The sequence below is a fragment of the Argentina silus genome (genome assembly GCF_951799395.1).
Source record: "Argentina silus genome assembly, chromosome: 12".
Lineage (NCBI taxonomy): Eukaryota > Metazoa > Chordata > Actinopteri > Argentiniformes > Argentinidae > Argentina > Argentina silus.
In genome coordinates, this window is record NC_139666.1 from 17143217 (window position 1) to 17159078 (window position 15862).

The window sequence follows — 15862 nt, forward strand, 5'->3', positions numbered from 1 at the left end:
CATTCAAAAAGAGAACTTGGGATGCCGTTCGTGGACACACGGATACTGTACATGTTGTCACTCTTGGGAGTTTTGAAGCTGCTCCCTGCTACCAGCTGCTGTAGTAACATGCAATTCTAATGTGTTGAAAACGACCGCTAAATGAACTAATTCAAAACAATTACCGTCGTTTCCACTTCTTTTTTTTTTGTTGTACAATCCAATCATTGTCAAATTAAAGAGTCACTTCACGCTAAGCAGAGTGATTTGGTTCCTAATTGATTCAAGTAGGAGCACTTCAAAATGTAAAAAATGAAGAAAGGTAAAGTCAGTCAGTCAGTAAGTGGATCCTTGTCTCACCTTTGCCGTAGCCCTTGCTCTCGTCCAACAGAGGTAGCATGATGGTGTTGTTGATGCTGGAGGGGGAGCGGACGGCCGTGGTGTACATGAGGGGCAGCGACTGCACCACCACAGGGATACGATGGACGTGACTGCTCAGCTTCCCTCCGCCCCCCAGGCTCAGGGGGCTCGACGGAGGCGGCGGCACAGAATGCAGGATGTGCAAATACTGCTGACCTCTGACCCCGGCGCCAGGGGCGACCAGGGGGCCGGGCGTGAGCACGGACGAGGCCGAGGTGATGACGGACGGAGAGTTTGAGGAGGAGGAGGAGGAGGATGAGGAAGATAGTGAGGACGGAGAGAAGGCTGAGGTGAGGGGAGATGGAGAGGCGGTGAAGGAGGTGATGGAGGGAGGGGAGGGGCGGGGCTTGTTGATTGACAGGTCAACTGGCTCGGTCTGCGTCTGGAAGTGGTGGTCGTGGGAGAGCAGGTCCTCTGGAGGTTCAGGTTTGACTTTGCTCAGCAGGAGGGGAACGGCGTCCATCGCGGGGTAGCGGTGCACTTTGGGGGACTGTGGGAGGAGAAAAGACACATATCAGACCAACCCTCCATGTTACAGGCCTCTGTAGGAATACCCTTGATATGCATCCCTTCTCCCTGCCCACCTTGGAGAGAGCACAGATCTGAGAGGGTTGGAATAGAGAGGAAACATTGCTTTCACTTATCCTTTCATATACAGAATAGAGATTGCCTCAAGCAAAGGAGGAAGGAAGAATAAAGGTTATCAATATTCATGCGAGAAGCTACTATAATGTCTACTCGCCGCAAAACACTTTTGCCTCTGGGCCAGAAGATAGACTTATCTATTCTCATTCTACTGTAGGTTAATTAATCTATCAAAAATGGATGTCATATCATTGCTGCAGCACCAGACTGATATTAGATTAGACTGCAGACTGATATTAGATTATGTTGCCTATAGTAAAATAATACAGCTGTCTTGCAATACGTACAGATTCACATTGAGCATAGCTTGATATAGTGTATTCAACGGTAAGCCATGATGCAGTGACAGTGAAGTGTAATGTATGCAGTGACATTTACTAGAGGGTAAAGTATGGGAACAGGGTAATTTCCTCTTGCTCATCGAAGCAGTGAACTCCTACTGGGATAAGTCTCCCTGCCTCGAGTGATGTCATAGGCAGAGAGGAAATGCTAGAGTAGTGATGGTCTCTGGCTTTCTCTGTTTTTTTCTCTCTCTTTTCTCTCTTGCTCCAACTCTCTTCTCTTCTCTCTCCCTCTCTTTCGCTCTCTGTCTCTCCTGGTGTTTGTCTCCCTCTCCCTCCTGGTTTCTATCACTCCCACAGGACCACAGCTCTCTTGGCTCCACTCGTATCTCTCCTAAATCTCCTTTGTGATGGTGGAAAAACATCATATGGGCTCAATTTCCTGACCGGCTCTCTCTCAGTCATGGGCCTCTTAAGGCCAACGCTGGTGGCTCAGTTTGTCCCTTCACACACCCCTTACTTAACACTTTGCAGGCCTCTAAGACAACCATTCTGTCTATCCAGAGAGGTGTTATAAAACGGTTTATTTGAAACTAACAATCTACTGTAGAACATAGAGTTTCACTGTCACCCTGCTATTATTTATGTCACAAGAACAACGTTGTATGTGGAGCACTCTCTTCGTAAACTTTACATACAAAGAATCATAATTCTTTTAAAGGAGCAGGGTGTAAGTTTGTTGGAAAGCTGCCACCCCTGGCCTCTGCAGTGAAATTTAGTTTGAAGTTCCAAACAACAATATCCTCCCTAATAATATTAACCCCCTTGAAATGGACTTGCATTGTTGGACATTAGCTGCTGTGTTTCTGCATGCCCACACGATTCGAAGGGGCAGCCACCAGAGACAGAAAGGCAAAAATCATATCACAATCAAACAAGAGAGCTTGTAAATGAAATAGTTTTTTCAAGGGATCATCTCATTCCCCGATCGCTACCATTAAACATAGTTATTTCAACCATTAGGAAGCTTTTAGAAAGCTTGAATGTTACATACTGGACCTTTAATAATAATTAATTTCTGTATTAAGAGCTGCCTTTTATCTCAAATCACCTTTTATCTACGATCACCTGTTACTGTACCAAAAATAGCAGCATGGCTGCTTTGGATGAGTGTGTTGCATCGTGTCAGTATTAAACACATAGCAGAGCAGAGCCTGTCTGTCACCCTGCTTGTGTAGTCTAGTAGTGTTCCTGTCAGGACTGGACATAGCTCCTGGATACTCTCCTAATCAAGAAAAAACAGCTCCTGGACAGTCTACAAGATGGAACAGCTCCTGGATACTCTCCTAATGAAGAAAGAACAGCTCCTGGACTCTACTAGAAGGAACAGCTCCAGGACTCTCTACCAGAAGAAACTGCTCTTGGACACTACTAATCAAGAAGGAACAGCTCATTAAAGCTGAGTGAGAGTTGCTCCGTGCTCCGGTTGCAACAGCAGATGTGAAAAATGTTCTCTGTGGTGGATTGTGTCCTTGCTTTTGTTTTTTGACTCACATTTCTATCCCCCTCCGTATTGCTGGCTGGAGTGTAGGTCTGTAGTGAATTACTGTTGGGAGGTTTTGTGAGTGAGTGTGTGTGTTTTTTTTCTGAAGTACTATTTTTAATCCAGACTTTGTACACTCATTTTCAGCCTACAGGAAATGTTACAACCTCATGAATCAGCAGCGCTTTTCCCCATGAAACTCTTCCTGGGTCAGCAAACAAGCCTCACTATGAAATATGTTTCTCATGTGACCTCTGAACCCTAGCCCAGGGTCAGCTAAGGGTCAAAGATGTAAGGTCAGGCACTTACAATACCACCTACCAGTGTCAGGCAATTCAAACAGGCCTGTGTTTGGCAAAACGTCTGCTGTTGATTACCTCTCATAAAGAACACATTACATAAAATACCAATATAATGGTATTGATTCTTCTTATCAATGCTGTCTTGATCTTGTATGAACTATGACATGAATATTTCATGCATCACAAGGTGAACTCAATAGATCCTTTCTTGACATTGCAAATTCCAATGAACAGAAATCAGTGGGAGGTTCATTATAATGACTCTGCAGATGATTAGTAGGACAACAGTGTCATACCTCCAGCTCAAACATGAGAGGAAACAGCATGAGAGTCTACCTCCTCCAAGAGCAAACCTTACACAATAGAAGATATGTGATGATATGTGACAATATAGCATACAGCTGTTTACAGCACCATTTGTTAAAGACCGCATATCATTCCACTGAAATCAGAAACACTGTATGTGTTGAACCTTCTGGTGAAGCACTTTGAGATGATATCATGTTGCATGTGCAATAGAATGAGTAAGCAGTGTACAGTAATAATCTAGGCCAGTTGTTCTGACAATTTTTTTAGATTGAAAACCCATCTCTTCAAGCTACAGCTACCGCTTCACCCTCACTACCCCCCCTATACTAACCCTCAACCCGAGACCTCTTCTCCCCTGCTACCCCCCTGTACAAGTTTTCTCCTGCTAGTAAAATATATTTAAAAAAATTAAAAAATAAAAACAATTAGCCTACTGGCATTACGACTGCCAATGGCCCCTGGTGTGAGCATTGATTACTTTGTCTTATGATGACTGTTCGATAGATGATTCACTTACTTAAACAAATGTATTGTTGTACGTCGCTTTGGATAAAGGCGTCTGCTAAATGCCATAAATGTAAAAATGCAAGAAGAATTAAGAATTTGCAGGTTTCAACCCTGCATGGGGACACACTGCCTTGGATCATTGCAACGAGAGACTGCTTTCAGTACAATATGTCAAAAGTTTATGTCTATCCAGTGATCATGTGATGTCAACTCATGACATATGAAGTAGACGTTCACAATGTATTCCACATGCTGTACACCCTTATGCTATGATTAGGCTTCCTTGGTGTGTGATCTCCTTGGGTGTGTTCAGTAATATATAGGAGGACATAGTGTCACAAAGTGCCTGAAGCAGGATTGCCTTGAATCACAGAGGAGGGAGCCCTTGGAGACAGAATACAGTCTTGTGGAAATTGTCTCCTTCTCCTCTCCTTTCTTTGTCTGGATAGTTACAGCACGATGCCGTGGCTTTTCTTTGGCCGTACTGTATTACCATATTTCTTCACAGGAAGAATATGAGAGAGCCAGAGATGTCATACTGTAGACCTTCACATCACATTATTGGTCTGCATGATGATTTAGCAGAACTTCAGGGCTATATAATATACATCAGGTCAAACTACATAAAAAAATATACAGTACTTTGGAACAGAGGCAGTCAATGATCATTTTAATCAAACATTCTGTCAGTCATTGACAGGATGTTGTATACCTGTTGCCGTGGCTCCTCTATGAGATGGGGAACATTTTTGTGGCTTAAAAAGGTCAAATTAACGGGGTGTATAGGATTCCACAGAAGTGAAAAACAGAAACTCATTTGCATATTGGCGTGGGCTCTTGTATGGATCTCAAGCCAACAGAAATGGAAAATGTTTGAAAACCTCAGCCACCCCCACTCTCGTTTTTACGCACACACGCACACACGCACACATGCACGCACACACACTCTCCACTCCGACCCGCCTGCCTCTGTCCTGGTGCCATTGTCTTTATTAGGGGATGCTGGTGAGCAGGGCTTTCCAGCCCCTTGCGGGTGAATTCTCTAACGAGACAGACCATTTCCAGCAAGCCCTTGGCCCCCCGCCACCTAAATGAACACCATGTTTCTGCAGCCTAAACTGTCTGTCTGTCTGCTGTTTAAAGGGAAGCTCAGTCAGTTAGGGAGAGATCAAATCTTAGATCACTTCAAAGCCGTGTGGGTTGCAAACATCCTGCCTCTGACTGACATCACTACACGTTTGGATTGCAACTTCAATCAGAAGCCATTATGTAGCAGGGCAAGTGCACAACACCCCGAACTCACTGCAGCCAACAGGGAATAGAACCAACATGCTGCTGTAAACCTGGGATGCTCTACTTCTGGGATCAACCCCAAGTCTCTACACAAAGACACTTCTCCTCAATATCAGTCCCCTGGCCTAGCCATGTCAGTCTAAAAAAAGATCAGATAGGGGCTTGCATGGTAGCAAAAGCTTCTTACAGCACTCAGATTTTGTTTAACCGTATTAAATCCCTTCAGACACCTGTGTACGTGAAGCGTTTGAGGCTTGGGGCGAGGGATTGATTTTTAGACTGGGCGGCATTGTCTACTTTCATCCAGTGTATCCTGAGTTTCAGGTCCGCCGTAGTCTTTTTCAATCCACAGTTTATATCGAACAGTCATTATATGCACTATCAGACATGTTTAAGGATCAAGTTATTGATAACACATGAACACAGATCTATTATAAGTAGACAGTATTACAGTACTTTTCATCATGACTGCAGCCAATGCTCAAAATAAAACCTGGACAGAAACCAGACTGCACTCACAGCTGTGTCAGCAACACAAACCCCTCGTAACCTAGCAACAGCTTCTGCATTGTGAGACCTCCTAATTTCTCAAACTGATGAATTCTAGACTCGGGAAGCACTTACTAAACTTATTGGGCCAAAAACGATGATTGAATGTAATTTACAATTCCAGTTAAGCCATAAAGACATACAGATCCAAAAGGAATGGCACTTTCAATAAGTACTACAATTCGCCGCTTCTATTAAGTGAAGAAAATGTTTTTTTTAGTTTTTCATGCCGGTCTTGAATTTAGCTTAATTGAAAGTAGAGAAAGTCTGTGTGTGGGAGAGAGGGAGAGAGGGAGTTATGGAGAGGTTGTAGAGAGATGAAGGAGACAGTGTGTAGGCATGTGTGAGAGACATAGAGACAGAGATGGAGGGATGATAGTGAGTGTTTGTATCGAAGAAAGACAGTACTGAGTGAGAAAGTGTGTGTGTGTGTGTGTGTGTGTGTGTGTGTGTGTGTGTGTGTGTGTGATACAGAGAGAGAGAGACTGAGGGGGCGAACGAGCGAGCGAGAGAAAGAGAGGGAGAGAGAGAGTGAGAGAGAGAGAGAAAGAAAGAGAGAGAGAGAAAGAGAGATACAGAAATAGAAAGATAGAGAGAGAAGAGAGACAGAGAGATAAACATTTCAAGTTTTCCTTGTGTCCCTCCCTGAGGCAGTGACTCTGTGCATCTGTGCTTCTCTCCCCCTGCCAACATGGAGGCTGTGCTGGCTACAGCGACCTCACTGGAAGTCCTCGCTGCATTCCTGCACTCGCTGTGGCCCTCCTCTCCTCTCCTCTCCTCTCGTCCTCGCCACCACCCTCTCCGACCACTCCTGTAAACCCCCTCGCTCGCCCAGGCCTGGGAGTGATTATAGGCCTATCGCTGGGAGGGAAAAAAGGAGGAAAAAAAGGAATTGTCTGGAAAACAACTGCTCTCTTACCCCTTGTTCCGATTCCAGGGGCTCAGCTTTGACTCGGACTGCAGGCATTCCGTCAAGCATTAACATCCTGTTTCTGGGGCCGTCTGTGGAGGAAGAGAGAGAGATAGGCGGAGGTGTAAGACGGACGCTGTGTTTTAGCATGACTAAGCGTCTTAGTTTGACTCTCACGCACTACACACACATACACACACACTACAGACAGACGCACACATTACATCAGACTCACATGCACATTCATACAGTAAATGCAATACATAAAAATAATGCATTAAAACACACACACACACACACACAGACACACACGCACACACACACACACAAAACACACACACACACACACACACACACACACACACACACACACACAGAGTCCACTCTCTTCCAGTCTAAACAAGCCACAGCTTTCAATTGTCAGATTACATTTAAAAAAAAAAATCTTTATCCAAAGCGACTTACAACAAGTAAATGTGTCTGAAGTGCGTGAATCAATATTACATCGCAGTCATCGTAAGTAAAACCTTCAATAAGAAGGTATAGTATAGTATAGTATAGTATAGTATAGTATAGTATAGTATAGTATAGTATAGTATAGTATAGTATACTGATCTGCTGTCACTCGTCTGCTGGATTTATACTGTAACACTCCATCATGTAATTTTCCACATTCATGTGTTTTGTTCCAGTTTACCTCCTATCCATGTGAAATCAACATGGTATAATGACCACAATTGCATCATGTCTATAGCACACATGCACAATAGCATAGCCATATAATACATGTCCTCATAAATATCAGGAAATGGTTCCAGTCAGTTATCATGCAGTATGGTACTATACAACCCAAGGGACAATATTAATCAATTATATATTAAAAATAATCTACATTGGATGGGAAAACGGGTAATAATGTTGCTTGGTTGACTCTGTTACAAAACCACCCTGTTAGCATATGTGCTACAGTGTTAACCTCATCAACCTCATGTTGTGCAATCAAGCAGAAAAGAGGAAAGAGAAAGGGAGAATTGAAGGCCTTGTGTCTACTGTGCAGGGTACAACAATGCTGTGTAACTGCTTACATTGTACAGTGAGCTCAAACATTAGCATTTTTGCACCTTTCTCATCATTCATATTTTTGCCACTACTGTACAATTCAAATGTTTGCCACGACTACAGTACTTCAGCCTACAGTGGCATACACATGCAAAACATGTTTTATTTTTGAGGCTTTCAGGGCATTTATTTGTATGCATAATTCTGAACTATTGTTCCTCTCACGTACTGTACAGCATTTCCTGAACTTAAAGTAAACACATACATTAAATACAAGAATTCTTCCAAAGCAACCAGTTATAGGTGCAGTACCATGTGAGATGCAATTTAAGATGTTTTTACCTTTGTTTATTGTCAATTATACACGTCAAAAAAGAACAGCAAGATTTGCACCCCTGTGTAACTGCTTTATAAATCTGGCTTCATGATTGGAACTGACTGTCATACAGTCAGACTGCCCAGAGGCCGTGGTGTGTGACAAGGAATAACTATCAGGAGCTTGGGCTAATGAACTGATGGAATTTCTCACACACTTCATTACACCTTCTAAGAATGTGATTACGAGTCAGACTTCATCGTTCTTGGAGAAATCATTTGCAAAAGGGGACATTGTGACAATGTGACACTATGTGACTCTCTTTGAAATGAAACACTTCTACAATTATGAGAGGTATACTTGTTTTGTGAGAGCACATGAATCTTGTCATATTAGAGTCAAGATCCTGAGGTGACAGTGACGTCATTGCAATGACCGAGGAAAGTAATTCCTTTCCTGTTATTAGAAAATGTCAGAACAATTTTCTTCACACACACACGCAGGCACGCACACAGGCACGCACGCAGGCACGCAGGCACGCAGGCATGCAGGCACGCACGCAGGCACGCAGGCACACAGGCACGCACGCAGGCACGCAGGCACGCAGGCACGCACGCAGGCACGCACACATGCACGCACGCACGCACGCACACACGCACACACCTCAGTAAATATGAAAACAAAGGCTGTACTGGTCCAAGGTGGGTGGCTGTGTGCAGCTCCTTTGAACTGCACTGTCCCTTTAAGTCCGATCCTCAGAGGGAGCCAATGACAACAATGCATGTTCCGTATCCCTCAGCTGGGGCCGACCTGAGGTAACCTAGCCTCTTATTATTTTAGCAGCAGTACATGGAGGAATGCAAGCAAAGCAAATATGTTCTAAACATCTCTATTACACTCTACTTCTGGCAAGGCTAACAGGATGCGTGGCCCAAGTCTCCACTCAGCAGCACCCCATCAGAACTATTCTGGTGAAAGGAGAGATCATCCAGGTTAACCCTTTAGTGGCCTGGCCACTAGACTCCAGGTGACTAGACTAGTCACCAACTCAAAACGCTAAGAAATGAATTATTCCAACAAGAGAATACACCATCAACAAAGCTTAACATTTTTTTTCTTTCATTTTTTTGAGGCCAAACAGCTTCACCAAAAAGCAGAAGCTCATTTATTTATTAAAAAAAAAAAAAAAAAAAAACTAATCCAACCCTCAACAACATTCATCCAGTCATTCCAAAAAAGGTGACCAATTCATTTTGTTCGTCACATCTAAGTGTTGAATTCAAAGCTAAGGACATTGAGGAATATAGCACTGCTTCGTAGATTCTCAAGCAGTGGGGCTAATCCTGAGTGTGTTTGTGTGAGGGAGGCAGGATTTACACACTCGATATCCAGCCACCAGATATCCCCCCCAGGTCCAACTCCCCCAGGTACCCCTGGCTATATCAGTATTGTATTGTTGTCCAGGATGTCCTTCGGCTTTAGGTCTTGGTGGGCCGAGATAGCGTTACTATGGTAACGGCAGGCGGGTGGAGCGGGGAGCCTCATTCCAGCCTCTGGCGATGTGTGAGGAGAGGGAGAGAGCATTGAGAGAGAGAAAGGCAGGTTTGTTTTGTTTTTTCTTTCTTCCTTTCAAAATGACCACCTCCCAGGCAGATATCTGCTTTCGCTTCTCAGAGAGAGTTAAGTCCACAATAAATATTTTAAAGGTGAGGTGGTCTCAGAGCTAAGGTGCAACTCACCACAACCAAACTGATTCTGAACCAATGATGTTTGTATTGCTGTGATTACATAGTGGTCTCATTCTAATCAGATGATCACATGCTAAGCAGCACCGAACACCACTGGGAGATGAGCTTCAGTTAATCCAGCTGAGGTCTTGAAGCTAAACACCAACTAATGATAACCAAACTCATTCTGACCACATTCTGGACCCATTCTGATCTAATTTTAGAGGCATTCGGACTATTTTAATAATTTTCCCATTGATGCAGAATATTACAGTGCTAACAGGCAACATTAAAGCTGCCTAAAGCCTCTCTACAGTAGTTAATGCAGTGGTTTCAGACTACCTTGCTAATGAACTGGCCAGGAGCAGGTTCCTCATAGGAAATCAATGTCCAGAGTATGCCACTAGTTGGCTCTGTAATGACCACAGAGCAAACAACAGTGAGGGAGAGTTAACACTAAGTAATGAACTAATGGACAGGCTCTCCTGCGAAAAGGAGGTCACATCGGAAAACTTTTAGTGGATTCGAGCTCTTTCTTTCAAGCTCATTTCTGAATTTGGCTCTTGTATGTGGACTATGTACGTAACAGTACTAAGATGGCCAAACATTCGCATGATTTGTGGAGAGTTAAATCAAAAGGAGAAGGAATCGAGCAAGGTGATAAAACATCTGTCTACGATGTCGGCTATCTCCAGATTTGGTCCGGTGGCAGAGCTCAATAAAGCAATAATGCTGTGCTGTCCATCAGCACTCTGAGTGGGAGAAGGAGAAGGAGAGGGAGAAGGAGAAGGAGAAGGAGAGGGAGAGGGAGAAGGAGAAGGAGAGGGAGAAGGAGAAGGAGAGGGAGAAGGAGAAGGAGAGGGAGAAGGAGAAGGAGAGGGAGAGGGAGAGGGAGAAGGAGAGGGAGAAACAGAAGCAGGGGGAGAAGGAGAGGGAGAGGCAGAAGCAGAAGCAGGGGGAGAAGGAGAGGGAGAAGGAGAGGCAGAAGCAGAAGCAAGGGGAGAAGGAGAGGGAGAAGGAGAGGAGGGGGTGATCAGATTAGGATCACCTTTCCATTTGCTCCTCTCTGAAATGAAATGGTCATCCCAGGTGTAAGGGGGGGTTGGAGAGATGGCGGGGGGGGGGGGCGGGGGCAGTGGAGTGTTGAGGCATCTCATTGCTATGCCCCCACCCCTCTCCTCCACTGCCAATCCCCCCGTCCCCCGTCCCCACCTAATCCCAAGAGAGGGGTCAGGCGAAGAATGAGGCCAATTCCAAAGGAAGGGCGGGAGGGGGAGCATGTGTGCTCGTCTGTGTCTGTCTGTCTGTTTTGGTATTTGTGTGTGTGTGTGTGTGAGTGAGTGAGTGTGTGTGTGTGTGTGTGTGTGTGTGTGTGTGTGTGTGTGTGTGTGTGTGTGTGTGTGTGTGTGTGTGTGAGTGCATGCGTGCGTGCGTGCGTGCGTGCGTGTGAGTGCGTGCGTGTGTGTGTGCGTGTGTGTGAGTGCGTGCGTGTGTGTGTGTGCGTGTGTGTGTGCGCGTGTGTGTGTGTGTGTGTGTATACTGTATGTGTAGTATACAGTAGTTGTGTGTATGTGTACAATTGGGTCCTCAATCCCCCCCCCCCCCCCCCCAACCCCCCCACCCCCTCCCCCCCCCCCCCCCATGTCCATCTCCAGTCCCAGCTCCAATGGCTTCTAACTCCCTGATGGCTATCAGCTCTGTGCTGACCAAGGCAATCTCTGGAGCGGGGGGATAAGGCTGAGCGAGACCCAGTCAGAGGAATGACTAGCGGATCAATATGAGGTGACAGGTCTCCGCAGAAACCCTGACCTTCTGGGACCCAACGCTGACCTCACTCACACACACACACACACACACACACACGCAAGTTCACCACACACACATACACGCCAACCTGACATTGATTTGAAAAGCATTCAGTGGGTCCAAAGCTCTGTGACACCTGGACATTCATTGTGCAACTTTAGCATTCTTTAGACAGACTTAATGTAGTCCACTGCAATGGCACACAGTGGTGAGTAATTAGAAAAGAGAAATATAGTTTAACGTGCCGTTTATGTGTCTGTGTGTGTGTGTGTGTGTGTGTGTGTGTGTGTGTGTGTGTGCATGTGTGTGTGCGTGTGTGCATAACTGTGTGTGGCAGAGGGGAGGCTGTGTATTGTCTGACTTCGAATTGAAATATTTTGATCATGATCATAATGCAGAAAGAATTAACTTGGAGTGGGACAGGGCCATTTCAGGAACCTAGGTGCAGTAGAATGATAAATATATATATTTATATATGTTGATTGAACAACAACGATTCTGGTAGTTGTGGAACTTGAATAGAACACACACTGTATCTGAGAGGCTGGTGTTCTGCTCTGTTGTCTGCTATTATTTCCAGGAGAGGAGAACACACACACACACACACACACACGAACAGACGGGCCCACTCTGCCCCGCCAATGCTTTGTTCCCATGTCGAGCGCCCAGAGCAACTGTGTGCATCTGTGTCACAGAGGCTGGACCTGCTGCCACGGGCCGAAGGGTGTGTGTGTGTGTGTGTCGGGGGGGGGGGGGGGGGGGTATTGAGTATTGAGGGAAGATGGAACAAGGGTATGCAGGAGGGAGATGTGTGAGGAAAAGGGGTGAAGGAGGGTGTGGAGGGGGGTGAGAGGGGATAAGGGAGGAGAGAGGAGTGTGAGGAGGGGTGAGGGGAGGGGGTGAGGAGAGAGGAGTTGCTGGGGGTAGTGGTGAGGAAATCACAGAGGACATAGAGGGAAGGCGGGGGGGGGGGGGGGGGGGGGGGGGCGGGAATGAGCAGCAAGTGAGGAGAGGGGGAGGAGAGGAACGAGGGGGTAGAGAGGAGGGATATGGACCTGAGCCAAGGCCCAGCCGAGCACAGAGCACACAGACAGAGCATGCCAACAGACCTCCTTCTACTATCACAGTCACAGAGAGAGAGAGAGAGAGAGAGAGAGAGAGAGAGAGAGAGAGAGAGAGAGACAGAGAGAGAGAGAGACACAGAGAGAGAGACACAGAGGGGGAGAGAGAGAGAGAGGGCCACCTTAATGAAAATAAAACACTCTACTTTCGATGGTGTGTGTTTTAAAATGTATCATGAAAAACCATATACAACGTATAGTCAACATGACAAGATCCATGTGAAGGAATATTGTGTGAGGTGAACAACCACCAATAGCCATGGTACAGCAGGACCTGTGAGAAGCAGAGGGTCTTTTGTAACGAGAAGAGAGAAAGGCTTCCTGTGTTCTGTTCTTATTGTGTCTCTGTTCGTCTCTCTCTGCTTGTGTTCACTTCCCTCTTCAGTGCCCCTGAGCACCCCAACGTGACGAGTCAGCCCGACTCCAACCCCACCGCGAGAGAATACAGTTCCCCCTCTCTCCACTTCCACCGCTGACTTCAACAGACTTTGAAAAAGTAGACCAGCAATCAGCCTAACACACGCAATGACCAACAACAAAACATGATGATATAACATACACATGTGCTGAAATCCAGCAACACTTGCTGCAAAACCCACTCATAATTCTTTGATTTGTGGTTTGTAATGTTCTGCCATTCAGATTGGTCTTGAAAGCTATCAACGCCCACATATGTATCAGTAAGGTTTACAGGTCTGCCATTCTCCAAAGAAAATGTCAATGTACATCTAAGATGAGATTTTTTTATTTCTTTTAAAAACATTATTTTGTGAACAAAAATTAGTCATAATAGAAGCATTCCAGTGGGAGCCCATAACAATGGAAGTGAGTGAACCACATGGAATTTGTTCCCATGTCATACAGCTAGTCTCTCCTATGACCTCATCTTAGTTATGTTCTTACTGCTTCTTATTGTAGCCTAGAGTGTCCGTTTATACAGCTCCATGTAGGATTATCACGGTGCAGATGTATAAGACAACAGTACCAAAAATGGCTGTCAAAAGTCCACTCTTCCATCCTCAAATAAACCAAATCAAATGTGAACTCAAAACTACCTTCTGTAATTCATTTATTGTGTGTGTGTGTGTGTGTGTGTGTGTGTGCTGTGTGTGTGTGTGTGTGTGTGTGTGTGTGTGTGTGTGTGTGTGTGTGTGTGTGTGTGTGTGTGTGTGTGTGTGTGTGTGTGTGTGTGCATTCTCCCTTTCCTGAGCCCTGAATGTACTAAGATGGACACAGTTTTTTTTCCAGTTTAATCTTTTCTGGCACTCTGTGAATGGCCTCAGAATTTCCATTTCATAAGGCACATTTTCCTTGGCAGGAGTGTCAAGCAAAGTCTTTTGGATGCTTCTGCGACAGTGCTGCTACCTCCGTGCCCAGTCCTACAGTAGGGTGTTCCTTAACCATTTGAGGAGACGGTGGTCCCACATTAAATACATACTGTAAATACCTGACTGTATAGTTAAAAGGGCAATCTGGGATTCAAACAACAACAAAGCAGTTGTCCCTGCTACCTTTTTTAGGTAAACAGCTGAGGGATGGGACTTGGAGAAATGTAACCACTCTCAAAATCATAAACGGAGTGATAGATGCAAGGACTGACCATCCATGAAATCAAAATGATAGTTTTAGCCATGTTTTGAAGCTATACAGTGTTTGTTTACAATTACATTGTTTACAATCAGTGGAGTAAAACAAGTTAACATTTTAGGTGAGGGTCTGATGAGGTAAGACAGTTTAACTCAGCTCATGATTTATAAGTTATATATATGAATCAATGGCTATACTGTATATCATTAATTGAAAAGTCCAAAAATGGATGTAACAATCCCAGATTGCCTCTTTAACATTGTACAGGTACAGTAGGTACACATTGTACAAGTTATTACGTAACCTGTTTGCGAATTAAACAGATTTTAAATTAGAATTGTAGGACTACAGTATGGAGTCAGTGAAACCCCAACTGTGTTTAACTGTGTTTACCCTCCGTTGTTGTAAGCAATGAAAGCAACCAGTCATTCCTATTGTACTGTATAGAAACTTACAGTGTCACATGATATCAACACATAATATCAACACATGACATATTCACTTCAGGGCTGCTAATCCAAAACAATGTCCGACAATACCCCTCTGTGACTCACTCGGCCCATCCACTTTACCTCAAAACATCCACCTCTTTTTCACAGAGCACAAATCAAATCCGCAGACAGAAAAAACATATTTCACCCCTTCAAAACAGCTATTATTAGATGGTTGTCTCTCCTCGTGCTTCTGTTATTTTCATCTCTATGACAGACAGTCCAACAACAGATTTAACTCGGGCGATTTTATCAAGTCGTATCAATTTTGATGCCATTTCTGTCCCTCCTGTACTTTTGTATGTGTGTGTGTGTGGGGGGGGTTGTGTGTGTGGGGGGGGTTGTGTGTGGCATATTTGATTGTCTGGCTATATGAAAACATAGCAAGTAAGTTTGAAAACCTTGGCTTTTTTAACTTAATCTTCCCAACACAAACTCCAAGGCCCCTCACAAGACACTTTTTAATGTAATGTACTGTATTTGTTTACTTGAAGTGGCCACCACTAACTTGTGTCTACCCTCCACCACGTGGACAGGAGAATCAAAGCGCCTATATATAAACACACTCGAAACACACTCGACACTCTTTACATTAGAGGAGGCTGATGGAGGTAGAAATTGGAGGACAGGCTCATTGTAATGCACAGAATGGAATGAGGAACGGTATGAAACACATGTGTTCCCTGTTTCACATCTACAGTACATCTGATAGTACTGTATACTAGGCTTTTACCTCCAATTATCAACATGACATTTGGACAGAAGACATAAAGGCCAGTGGTGAAAGACAGCAAAAACAGACTGCACCTCACCACCTATATTGCACAAGCTAAATAGAGCAGGTTGAGGTTCTTCATTGAGTTGATCTACAGTACTGTATACATCAAAGTAATTAGCATATTTGTTTCAAAATGAACTTAATCTGAAATGTATCCACAGAGAGCAGCCGCCTGATTTGATAAGAGTGTCAGCACAATGAGATGAAAGGATCGGCACCAGAGGTTGATAGACAGGATG

General features: G+C 44.6%; 1 protein-coding gene across 1 annotated transcript in view; it reads right to left on the reverse strand.

Annotated features, from left to right (window-relative positions):
* klf12b (Kruppel like factor 12b) overlaps positions 1-15862 on the reverse strand; it is a 31489-nt gene that overhangs the window by 10228 nt on the left and 5399 nt on the right. The window contains exons 2-3 of the mRNA XM_083681579.1: positions 6748-6830; positions 340-889 (exon numbers count right to left, since the gene is read on the reverse strand). Coding sequence (XP_083537705.1) covers positions 340-889; positions 6748-6813 — 616 coding nt within the window. The 5' untranslated portion in view covers positions 6814-6830. The remainder of the gene's footprint in view (positions 1-339; positions 890-6747; positions 6831-15862) is intronic.